The sequence below is a fragment of the Telmatherina bonti genome, assembly GCF_933228915.1.
Source record: "Telmatherina bonti genome assembly, chromosome: 3".
Classification (NCBI taxonomy): Eukaryota; Metazoa; Chordata; class Actinopteri; order Atheriniformes; family Telmatherinidae; genus Telmatherina; species Telmatherina bonti.
Window position 1 is genome coordinate 35,688,210 of NC_136621.1, and position 13,261 is coordinate 35,701,470.

The window sequence follows — 13,261 nt, forward strand, 5'->3', positions numbered from 1 at the left end:
GTTAATTAATCAGATTATTGAACTCTACCCTCAAAAGAGAACACGAAAAGTTAGCAAGGTCAACATCCTCAGTTAAAATGCAGAATAAAATTGTGTGTGTGTGTGTGTCTGGGTGAAGATTTCTTCCATCTTGCTGTGGTATATAAGATCCAATAAAGCCCTTTATAAGCTTTATATAAACCAGATATCACATCTGGGTAACTCTGAATGCAGCTTTGATTGATTTGAGTGGGAAAATTTTGGTCAAATCATATCAAACTACTCTGACTCTTTGATAGTAAATAAAACTATATTTGTGATAAATATGAATGTATTTGTTAGTATATGCATGTGCATTAAAAGGCAGAATTGTATATATCGGTGTATGCTAATGGGCACATGCATGTGCGTATAATAAATATGCATATGTATGTATTTAAACGAGTACAAACATACAGACAGGTGTATGACAGGGGTGTCCAAAGTCGGTCCTCAGGGACCGCTACCCTGCAGGTTTTTGATGTATCCCTGTTCCATCACACCTGGCTTACGTTAAATGAATCCGACAGCAAATGAAGTTCTGCACAATGACTGATTTATTTGAGTCGAGTGTGTTGGAGCAGGATACATGGAATACATGGAAACCTGCAGGATTGTGGCCTCAAGGACCGGAGCTGGACACCCCTGATGTATGAATACATATACATGCAATTTCTTTGTTTCTGCGAGTGTATGTGGGTTTGCATATGTGTATGTATGTATGTGTGTGCATGCGTACATACAGTACATATGCAAAAGTGTACATCAGTATACATGCGTACATGTCTGTTTATTTTTTTTTTTTATTTAAATTTTTCTATTTTTTTTGTTTGGAAAACTGACAATTAAGGAATTAATGAAACAACTGTAAGAAAGATAAAATTATGATTATAAATGGGCAGGAATAAATATGTTTTTGCTCCATCTTGCTCCTCATTTAGACTCTATAGTGACTGTTAATCTTTTTCTTTTACCTGTTTCTTAATTTGTTTGTTTCTTTTTTTTTCTACAAATAAAGAAATATTAATCAATCAATAATTGGTTTGAGAGACATTAAATCCAGTTCATCAGAACAGACAGAGACCCTCATCAAAAGACTTGATTTCAATGCTGTTTCTCCACAGGGGAACGCTTACGTCCACTACCACGTTAAACATATGAGTCACAGCAGGATCTGCATCCTGCTTGGACCCTGGAAGAGGTGCTATGTGACTCATATGTGATTCATCAGTCCAAATAAAAGTAAGTATGATGATGAATACAGGTTAAAATAGGAAATATTGTTTTAAGCAAGTATAAAAAATACAATGTCCAAACCTATAATAATGAACAACACACTCACCTTTCCTGTAAGCGCTGAAGGAAATTCAGACTCAAATTTGTTACTAAGTCCAAACCTGAAAAATAAAAAGAAACATTTATTATAACCCCTGTTAACTAAAACAATTTGAATTATTGTTGCTGACTTTCAATATGCATCAGTACAGACATGTTAAAGTGAAACATCACATCACTGACAACGCAGGAGCATCTGATGTTTCAACTCAGGGATTTCAAAGATAAACAAAAGACGTTAAACATAAATGCAACAACAATCAACTCATATTTACTCTCAAATATCCCCTTAAAGTTGCCCTCTGTTTATTTTGGAAATAAGTCACACACTATGGCCAACAAGTCAGACGTTACAGTATAAATTTAGGCTAATTAATTGTTGAATTCATTCTGCAAATTTATTTCTCACATTAAATATATGTAATTTTAAATATTTAAGAAAAAATGTCTTTTGCTTGATTACAGATCTTATGTAGGAAACTGGAATCTGCGGGTCAGAAATTCACAATGAAGAAACCTGAATCAATTTATGAAATCTTATCATTTATATTAATATACAGCTGCGTTCTGAGTTCACCAACAGGTCTATTTCTATGACCCTGTCTGGAGAAAAGGTATTCTTTATCAGTTTACGGATTATTGGACATTAATAATCTTTATAACATCTGGGCTGAGCTGGAACACAGAAACAAGACCCTACTAAACTCTTTCTTTAAAGTATGTACTATGGTTATAAACTTATTAAATGAATCTTAAGGTTCTGTACTGGTCTTTCTGTCTGAATAGACAGTGTTGACATTTAATGAAATGAAAAATACTTTATTAATCCCCAAAAGGGAAATTAAATATTGTAGTATATAATTAACTTGAGGAGGTCTTGTTCTGGAGGCTGCTGGCAGGAATGATCTTCTGTATCTTTCAGTCTTACATCGGACCTGAAGAAGCCTCTCACTGAACACACTTTAACTCTTAACTATTTAACACTTCAACTTTAACAATAACACTTTAACTACTCTGATGTTATTTTGTGTGTTCTTCCTTTCAGAGTTTCTTTAAAGATAATCTTCACAAATATATTATTTTATACACATTGTATGCATGTGTTGTTTCAATCCTGCTCTAACCCTGTTTCCAAAAACAGATATTTAATATCAAGAGGAACTACTTCCTGGTAAACTGCAAGTTAAAAGGTTTTATTGCAGGAGTGTTGCAATCTGGAATTGGTGACTCCTGTTTTAATAAAACATTACATTGATGTGACAGTGACTTAAATTAAATCATAAAACATTATTTTGTTGATTCACAACAAGTAAGTGTATTTTAGAAGGGTAGAAAATAAAATAAAAGTCTAATCTCATCGGGCACTTTCTCAGTTAGCCTGCTGCTTAGTTAGCAACTAGCGGGAAGCTAACCCAGTTAGCATCCAGCTATCCGCGGAGACCTGGCTGCTCCTCTCCCCGCAGGAGAGATTAACGTCGGTCTACAATCCCGGAGCTGGCTCGGTTACTTACACAGTGACGTGGCCGGACCCTCGTACCACCACCGGGTCCGGAGCGTACTTGAGTAGCTGTTCCTCCGCGGCCCTGTCCTCGTCCTCCTCTTCCTCCTCCTCTTCTTCGTAGATCTCATCAAAGTCCTCCATCATCGCACGACTCGGTCTCGCGCTTCCCGGGAGAGACACCGGGAGAGACACGATGCCGACAAACACCGAAACCTTACCGAGAAAATAGTACAAAGAGGATGAAGGGGGTGACCGCGGAAAATAACGAGAGGTTCACATTGTCCTCCAAGCTCCGAAACAAAACATCAACATCCGCCGCAGGAACCGTACGACACCGGAAGGAGGGCACGCGGCCTTACGGCTTTTAAATCTTTTTATTCATTCATTTACATTGTTAAAAAAAACACAAACATAAAATAAAATACAAACATAAAAAATGAAATAAAATAAAATACTAATCTTTTGTTTTTTAGTTTTAGGAAGACAAATGTCCATAGCTTTTATTTTTTGTGCCTTATTTATATTGCAAACCTTTATTTGTAGCCTTATCCTGCCTGATTTACATGTAAATCGAAAAGTTGTGAACAAATAGTTATAATAACTGGTTTATTGACAAAAGTTAATGCAACTTTATTCAAACACACAAATAGTTTTGATCCAGAAGAATATATGCAACATCACTCTGAAAAAGTTGCATTTTTTAAATTTATTTATTTATTTATTTATTTATTTATTTATTTATTTTTTTGTTGCAATTTTGCATTACTTCACCCTGAATCATTTCAGCCCAGCTCAGAGTAAAAAGATGTCAAAACATTTTTAGGTTCACAAATATTAATTTTCTTCTTAATATATCGTTTGATTGCCAAAAATATTTCAATATAGGCTATAAAACAGTGGGACAGATACAAGGATGTTTTGTTTCTATGAGCTATCTTGGACCTTGAGCTTGTAATAAAGATTGATTGATTATTATAAAGATGCAAAGTAATATTTTAGTATTTAATGTTTGCACATTTGTCCCCAAATTGTCAGACTTTTTTTTTTTTTTTTTTTAAATTTGTTTTTATAATTTAAAATATAAAAGTGCTACTTTTTAACTCTAACTACTCAGTAAGGTGACAGTACCAGTATATTGAGGATTGTATTTAGTGTTGGCACCATTTTTCATTAAACATTAATGTGTAATTTTTCCAGAAACTTGATATTCACTAGACCTGTATACGGTTAAATCAAGCACTGACTATTTTTCTGGTGTTGGAACTTATAAAGATGGTTGCAAAAGAAAACTGGGGAGAAAAAGCATCTGTAAAATTATATGATAGTTTCACATCCTCCACAGAGATTAAATAAATAAAAAAATAAATAAGAGTTGAGATAAAATTCTATAAATTAGTCTTATAAAATTATTATTTATTAGTCAAATGAAAATATTACATAAGAAGAACATAAACCTCCTCGTTAAATGTTATAGTAAGCTTCCCACTTAATCTTAAGGACTATAATTAAAAAAAAAAAACAACAAAAAACTAAAAACACTTAAATACATTTGAATCGTGGTAAATATGTCAATTTACTACACGAGTAAAGTATTTCTTTCAATTTATGACAAAATGTTACAAAATATTACTTTGAAAAGGTGTAACCAGGAATTTCCGGTTAACAACAGACGCTAATGAGGGAGGTTCCGCTACGTGAATCTACTGAACAAAACTGAAGGATTTCCTTTAAATTACTGCATCACTGACCGTAATATTTTTCTCTTGCCTGTTTTTTATTATCATTCTGATCAAGAACAAGGGAAAACAGAGAGTTTTAAAGGATGTATCAGCTCAAAACAGTTTGAAAATGGTTACAATACTTCCTGTTCCGGAAGTGTAACGACAGATTGACTCAACCCCACTAAACTTTTCCTGCAACTTCTTCCCTTTGGATGTTCTCTGTTGTTTCCAAAGATGTTCATCACCAAAGACTTAAAAGCTATATTTAACGTGAAGGATTTCGTTCCTGTCCCCACATGCGGCATCCTCGTCGTGCTTCTGCTGTCATGCATCCTGTTCTGCATCCAAACACATTTAAACTGGACTCCAGGGATCTTCAGTATTGGTGCGACTGTTTTTGAAAGTGGACACATTCACAGGCTCTTGGTGTATCCCTTATACCACAAAACGTTGGGACAGCTTCTCTTGAACATTGCAGTCGTGCTGTTTTTGTGTAGCAGCGTGGAGAAAGGCGTGGGCACTGTCCGTTTCGTGTTTTTGTTCCTCCTGCTCTCCTCCATAACTGGCTTGATTTACAGTTTCTTGGATCTTCTGCAGGATGCAAGCATGCAGAGTCAAACAGAGGGCTTGCTCCCTGTTACTCTGGCCTGTGTTGCTGTTACGACCACGCACACAAAGATGACCAAAGCTTTTATGTGTGGAGTCAGTTTCCCTACCATGGCTCTCCCGTGGGTCCTCCTTGTGATCTGCAGCGCCCTCATCCCACATAGTGTGCTGCCCTGCAATATTATTGGGACTCTTATTGGGTGGGCATATGGGAAAGGATGGCTTTCTGTCATTGACTTGTCTGAGGCCAGAGCTGGAGTTCTGGAGAAGACAGTGCTGTTCAGGTTGTTGAGGAGCATCAGTGGTGTCGCATTCATTCCTGCTTCCGCTGAAGAGAGGAGGAAGACGCTGCTTCCACAAATAAATCCCACGCCTGGATCTTATCCTGTCCAGGCATATGCTCCATTGTCCAGCATCAACACTGCTAGTACCACAGCCACGATGTACGAAGGCTGGCCGAATACAATCGGTTCTTTGCCCAGTTACATACCTCCTTCCAATCCCTCAGCACATAACTTCGGACACACACATGGACACAATTCAGAGCAGAGTTTTTGCCACAGTCACAGTCATGGACAACAACAGTAGCTATGGTCATTTGCTTCAGAATACTTACTTACTTTTCACTGTTTTTACACCAGTGAGCTCGAAGAGCGTCTCATCATCAAACTCCTTTATGTAAAATGAAATAATTGGAGCATTTGCTCACCGTTGCCATTAAGATGTCTCTCTGAATGTCACGATGTTAGTGACTCCTATCAGCAGTTCACATGAGGTATTCACGGGTGCGACACTGAAACACACATTTTCCTACAAGCCATTTTGCATAAAAGCATCTGTTGAGTGTGATGTAACATTTTTGCTTACATTGAGAACTTGTTCAAGATGATGTTTTTGGACCAAAGTTTACAGACTGCAAAATGGAAATGTGCACAAACAAGCTGTGTTTGAACCACAGCACCTCCGTTACCCTACACCAGTATAATTTATCCTTCTAATACTTCTATAAAATGATGAAACAAAGTCTTTAACGCAGACATTGACACCTTCTTATGATGCAATTGGAACTTAACATTTTCTTCTTTTCTAAATCTTTATTTTTTTTTAAATTTATATCTTAAATATAAAACAAAAGAAAGGACATGTCAAACTGCTTTAGTTAAAGATAAAAATATCCAAGTTTCATGTATAAATTCATGTCTTAAAAAAAACCTCCACACCTGTCAACATGTGGACGGTTGCCAATGTGTCTTAGTGCTCTTGAGGAGGTATCTGATGGCGTTCCTGGGATCTGTTGCACCAGTTCTTCCGGTTTAGAGGTCACGGCCCCAGGGGTAACGATTGGTCCAGTGGGACTGTTGTGGCACTTCATACAGAGGATCCTGGTCAGGGCAACTTTGGCATCAGTACAAGCAAGATGTGGAAATGAAGCCGTCCTGGTTTGGATTTATGTCAAGTGGGCTCCTGGAACAACCTCCTATTCATCTATAAATCTGTTTGGCAGGTCAAATATGCTCCAACATGTAGTTTTTATTCCACAAAGTGCTCCAGATGAGCTTCAACCATGGAAATACTCTGCTTTATTACTATTTTAACTTCACAGTATGAAGGCTTCATTAAAATTCTGCACTGTGGGGAAGCAAACTTGAATGCTGGCATCACTGATCCATGAGGGGTCTCAAGGGGAACCCTAAATGTTTTCATATTTCAGTTTTGTATCGATATTTCTATTAAATGTGATTTTTTTTTTTTTAACCTAATTTGCTCCTATTGATGTTTTCTTTACACACTATTTAATAGAAAGTAAAGAGGGTTACAACTGGAAAAAAAGCAAATAGGAGGTTTAATTGCGAGGAAGATTAAGATTAAAAAAAAAAAAAAAGTGGGCTACAGTGACAATAGTGTCAAACAATGAGAATTCAACAATCAAACAGGTTTTTATTCATATTTCCAACATTAATAATCAGAATCTCATACAACTACATAAAGCTTGCTCACTGTTGACTCCTGTGTCCCACATCAGTGACACCAGAGGACATATAACGTCTTCAGTTCAAAGACTTATTCTTCCCACGTGTCTCCGTAGATGTTCTTCTTTGCTGTAATGAAAAATAAAAGTCAGGTTTTCTCAGATGAAAGAAAAGTCATCATCTTAAACATCTGCATCTCTGCAGGAGCAGCTCACCTTCTTTCCTGGGTATTTCCGGCTCTCTCTGTGGTGCCGGTTTGATCATTGTGTCGGCCTTCTGAATGAGCGTCACCTCGTAGTTCTCCCTGTTCTTGAGCCTCAGGTCCTCATAGAGGATGCTCTTCCTCTTGGGCTCTTCGTCATCATATGACTGGACTGAAGATGACACACAAAAAAGAAATATCTGTACCTGCTACCAGCTTTTTGGACAACTCCATCTTCACCTTAAGCCATTTTGCAGTTATCCAATGCTGAATGCTGCGCTACAATTTATGTAGCACACTGCACATTTATGTACATACATCTCTTTACTTGTAGTTTATATTTTATTTTTACTCTTTTTGCATGCTCTTCCTGTTAAATTAATCTTCTTATACTTTAAATATTTATGGCATTCAACGAGGACGGCAAAGCAAGAATGTCATTGTACAGGGAAACCTGTTTCCTTACTGTGTATACGACAATAAACGCGATGAAGCTTTAAATCTTTTCAAAGTCTAATAACTCTGTTCTTTATGTCTTTTTATTAGGTTATAATGATACGTGACCTGTAGTCACTGTTGATGAGGATGTTTCTATGTGCTACCTGGAGCGCTGAAGTCATCTGCCCTGCCCATCTGAGTAGGCGGCTCAGGATTGTAGTCGTATCCATAATCTCTGGTGCTGCTTGATTTGGTGCCGGGGTCATCTGCAGACTGGAACACGGGGTCAAACGACTGGGCGTTCGGGTCGCTCAGCTCGGACTGTGCAGCATTTGAACTGGGGAAGTAAACGATAACAAGAACTCATCTAAAAGATTGTAAAACAAACAATGCAGAGCATGAAAAATAACGTTTAATGAATCCGATTTCTGGTGTTTTGTACTTACAAATGTGGAGGCATTCCTGCCCTCTGTCTGAGGATTTCTCCCAGAGGGGAGTTCTCTAGCTTCTTGAACTTCTCCTGGCATGTCTTCATGTATGACAACTTTCCAGCCAGGTAGCCACAGAAACCCGCAACTAAACAAACAAAGGTACTTAAAAATCATTTTTCCCTACAAAAGCAAATGTCTCAGTGAGAAAATGTGCCCTTATATATATACATATATATATATATACATATATATACATACATACATACATACATACATATATATATATATATATATATATATATATATATATATATATATATATATATATATATATATATATATACATACATACATACATACATACATATATATATATACATATATATATATATATATATATATACATATATATATATATATATACATATACATATACATATATATATATATACATATATATATATATATATATATATACATATACATATATATATATATATATATACATATATATATATATATATATATATATATACATTATATATATATATATATATATATATATATATATATATATATACATATACATATATATATATATACATATATATATATATATATATATATATATATATATATACATATACATATATATATATATATACATATATACATATATATATATATACACATATATACATATATATATATACATGTATATATATATATATATATATATATACACAAAAAAAGGACCTTGTCAAGAGGTTAACTAGTACAATCAAACTGGTACAAAAAAAACAACACATATATAAGTTGTCAAACAACCTGTTTAGAAATTATTCTTACTAGAAAGCCATTAGATCCAAATACTTTTTGGTTTTTATTCCCAAATGCATTGTGTTGTATCGATGTACTTACAGGCCACTTTAGGTAGAGATCCAAACCTTGGAGAAGCAGACAGAGCCCCTACAAATAAAAAAAAAAGAGTGGTCTCAACTTTAAGTTCAACGGCAGTCAAAATTTATACCGTAAAAAGGCTGTTGATGCGGAGACTTTTAGAGAATTACCTCTGGCGACAAGGGCTTGGGTGACAGCCATGCTGACCACAGAGAACGGCACCGCTGTGAAGAAAGCAAATGTTAGAAGACATTTGTCCATCTTTCATCATTTACAAAAACATTAAGAAGCATGGAGAAAAAAAAATTATTTTAAATCTGTGATTTACTGCAGTCAGAGAATAAGATATAACTTGTTTGGACATTTATGTTATTTTGTTTGCAGGATTTGGCAAAATTGTGCACAAAAAATAAATAAACCAAATCAACACACCAGGTCTTTTATACTTTAGCTACAGTATGAGGAAAAAGTGGTACTTTGTGTTCATAATCATGCAAATTTGGCCTCAAAATAATAAGCTTTCTTGTTTCTAGACAATGACTGACTCCATATATTGTGGATTCAATATAAAATATTAGCTCTGAATGTTATATCCAGGACACAAACTTACATCTATATAAGAAGCTCTCCTTGTTACACTCCTTCAGCACCCTCTTCTCTTCTTCTGTGGGGATGTAGTCCACACCTAACGGCACCTGCAGATATAAGAAACAATTGAAATATATAACAACTATTTCCTTCTTTCGCAATATTTAAAAAAAGCTAATTCTTCTGGTAAACACGGTTGTATTTTCACAGAAACCCAGAACAGACTAAAAATAGAGACTTTTAAAAAGCCTTTTTCATATTTGTGTGATAGTTTTTGTTTAAGTAAAGTCAGCAAAGGTAAACTTTATTGTCCCAGAAGAGGAAATTGGTCGTGAGACACAATCCAGGTACCGCTGTATAACAGAATAAAATGACAGGACAAATAATTCAACATGACATAATCAGTGCAAGTTATACATAAAAATAGTATAAACAGTAAAGAAGAAGAAAAAAAAGCATAAAAAACACAGAATCTTTTGCCATACTGTGTATAATGTAAGTTTAATGCAAGAACAGAGCTACAAGGCAAGCATCGTCAGAGATATTTATTTAATAGAGGAAAGAACTGTGGACTGGGGCAGGGGGTCCACAGCTGTACGCCTCCACCCTTCCCTATGAGCAGGGATCCAACATATCCTAAAAAAAGGGCCTAGAGCTGTAAAATCACACAAGAATAAAGGGATTTCTATAACACAATGTAGACAAGAAGTAATTTATCACACAGTTTAGCTGTTTATAACCTCAGACTAGTGTGTATATTGTTGTATTGTTACTTGTGATACATCGCAAGGTTACTTCTCAATAAATCCACTGTCTGTTTCCTTCAGGATATGTCGTCATTATGAAAAAAAAAAAACCTGATCTATTGATACAATTTATACGTGTTTACGATACAGTATTGGTAAGGTTTTAGTTTAAGTTTACTTTTTAATAAATATCTTTGGTAAAAGAAAGTGAGGCTGGGATTATTATGATGGTTGCAATCGCCAACATCGCTACTAAATGTCACTAAGTTCCAGAAACTGAATAAATATATATCTCCACATGTTTTCACTAAACTGCCGCCAATTTTTGACTTTGTATTATTTTTGTTTAGTTTTCTCTTGTTAAACTAATAATTTGTAACTACGCTAAAGGGAGTGTGACACTTCTTTATTTACATGTAAACTCAGGAACCCGCAATGACCATTTTATAGACTCGTCCATCCAACTTTTACTCACTATATTTACATACAACATTTATTTTACTACTTATTTACACAGTAAAATGGAAAAATACTTATTTCTCACTGGATGCATCACTCCAGTATGTGTTGTTTTTTTTGTTTTTTTTAGTGTAGATGACTAGCTGCACTCATCAACAACTTCATTAGATAATAAATAATCCAATCAGATAAACTATTTATGATTTAAATTAGTCCTTTAAGAAGTTGCAGCATATTCATAGTTTTTAAAGAGGTGAAAACTGTTTCTGGTTGAGGTCACTACATGAGAGTTTGGTGGACTGGATTTCATTATCTCTGTAGGTGATCCTAACATTTGTACCAGGGGTGGGAAAATTGAATCGAAAAGTCGAAAATCAGGATATTTTTCTTTTACTTTACAATTTTAAAATTGAAACAAATAAAAAATAAATCCATTGTAATATTTTTGTCATTTTTTTTATTGTTTTTATTGCATTTTTTACTTGTCTTCTTTGGCATTATAGCAGCAGAATGATGATCTAGCTACTGTGTTGTTTTTTTACCCATTGAAATCAAGAATAATGAGGAGCAAAAAACAAGTTTTATACATTTATTTTGTTTGTAAATCTACAAAAATCAGCAATCAGCGAAGAATTGTGAGAATTGCAATATAAATCGTATAGGCACCCAAAGAATAAAATCAATTCGGGACTAAAGCATATGCAGCCCTAATTTGTACCCTCTATTACCACAGGAAATGCAAATCAATGGTTAATTCAACAAGGTGCCAGGAACTACATACATTTTTTAAATTAAAAATTTAAGTAATTATCAGTCTCAGTTGGACACAATTTAAATTACATAGCGTCAATCCATCAGAAAATGATCTAATGTCTCCTGATGTAACAGAGGAACATAACAGTTTAACTAGTCACCATGCAGCTTTTCGTTAGTTAATTTGCAGCAGATAACTTAACCAACACAAATAGACTCATTCTCATGCTAAAGAGATTAAATCAGCAGAAAAACAGAGTGTATTTGTGTCTGCACCTCCAGCAAAGTCAACGCAGGCTAACGTCAGCTAACATGTTAGCATCTTAGATAAAGCGTGTTTATGGAAGCGGTCACCTGTGCTGCTGTGCGCTGACCTTCCTCCGAGAAACTCGTACCGGTAGACGACATATTGACTGTAATGTCAGTGTTTACTAAGTTTTCAAAGCATGTGGTTAAAAAAGGTGTTAGGCACTCCACAGACTGACTTGTTTAATGCTTGGTACAATGTCATTGCTTCTGCTGCACTCCTAACCCGGAAGCAGAATTCAGGAGAGTTCCTGTCATCGTTACTCCTCTGTAGAAAACACACATTAAATTAAGTTAGAGACAAATTATTTGTTGTTATACTGTTTTAAATTACACAAGAATAATACCAATAAAAAATTATACAACATTATGCATGTAAAAACGAAACATTTCCGCTGTATCTGTTCATTTAAAAAGTAAAAAACTCAAAGTAAAATGTCCCCCTAGTGGTTGTCGTCCTCTATATTATACACAAACTACACATAAAAAGTAAAGATACTAATGTTTGGTTAATGATTTCTGTGTTGTAACAGTTTTTATTGACAATAAATATTAAAGTGTTGTAAAAACCTGTTTATGATCTTTTTAAATCATGCTGCTTTTTAAAGGAAAATTCATCTGAGCAGCAGAGTTTAGTATGTGGATTCTGTCCATGAAAAATTTGACAAATCTTCACTTGCTGTGCCAAATAACGTATCCTGCTGTTTCGGATGTAATTATTGGATTGGATGATTGCAGTCTGATGAAACAATTGATATTAGTAGCTTTGGCTTTTTCTTCCACAGTATCAAGAGCCGCTCTTCCCCTTTGCACTATTTTATTGTACATATATAAATACATTCAAGTGTATGTTTTTTTCCTTAATTTGGTCCTGTGTATACTATGTAAATCAGGGCTGGCCAACTCCAGTCCCTGAGAGCTGCAGTCTTGCAGGTGTTTGAAGTTTCCCTGCTGCAACACACTTGACTCAAATCAATGGGTTATTAGAAAACAGTTTGATGTAAAGCTCTGCACAAGTCTGCTAATTAAGTCTGAACTTTCCCCAGCTTACCCATGGCAGTGCTTGACTTTGGTAAGATTAGCTTCTCCTTAAGTTAATGTTTAATGTTTCTGTTGAGAGTAATGACTGCTCAGTCAGATAAATACAGCTCCATTTGGATTTTCATTTGGTCTCATCATCATAAATAACACAGTTGTTTTCCTTTCATCTCCCCCAGAAGGGGTCGCCACAGCGAATCATCGGCTTCCAACTACCGAGCCCCTATGGAAACCCTATTCACACAGTTG

The 13,261-nt window shown here is 35.1% G+C and overlaps 3 protein-coding genes across 3 annotated transcripts in view; 1 reads left to right on the top strand and 2 right to left on the bottom strand.

Moving 5' to 3' along the window:
* chic2 (cysteine-rich hydrophobic domain 2) overlaps nucleotides 1–3,142 on the bottom strand; it is a 4,915-nt gene extending 1,773 nt beyond the window's left edge. The window contains exons 1-2 of the mRNA XM_079265187.1: nucleotides 2,865–3,142; nucleotides 1,361–1,415 (exon numbers count right to left, since the gene is read on the bottom strand). Coding sequence (XP_079121313.1) covers nucleotides 1,361–1,415; nucleotides 2,865–2,998 — 189 coding nt within the window. The 5' untranslated portion in view covers nucleotides 2,999–3,142. The remainder of the gene's footprint in view (nucleotides 1–1,360; nucleotides 1,416–2,864) is intronic.
* Nucleotides 3,143–4,809: 1,667 nt separating this feature from the next.
* Nucleotides 4,810–5,769, top strand: rhbdd2 (rhomboid domain containing 2; the record flags this gene model as incomplete). The annotated part of the gene is made up of 1 exon (XM_079263992.1): nucleotides 4,810–5,769. One exon carries the CDS (start codon nucleotides 4,810–4,812, stop codon nucleotides 5,767–5,769), a length of 960 nt encoding a protein of 319 aa, XP_079120118.1.
* Nucleotides 5,770–7,093: 1,324 nt separating this feature from the next.
* LOC306774347 (OCIA domain-containing protein 1) lies at nucleotides 7,094–12,195 on the bottom strand. The gene is made up of 8 exons (XM_079264361.1): nucleotides 12,023–12,195; nucleotides 9,733–9,817; nucleotides 9,293–9,346; nucleotides 9,144–9,191; nucleotides 8,238–8,367; nucleotides 7,956–8,128; nucleotides 7,367–7,525; nucleotides 7,094–7,280 (listed from the first exon to the last, which is right to left on the bottom strand). Exons 1-8 carry the CDS (start codon nucleotides 12,074–12,076, stop codon nucleotides 7,243–7,245), a joined length of 741 nt encoding a protein of 246 aa, XP_079120487.1. The 5' UTR covers nucleotides 12,077–12,195; the 3' UTR covers nucleotides 7,094–7,242.
* Nucleotides 12,196–13,261: the final 1,066 nt, after the last annotated feature.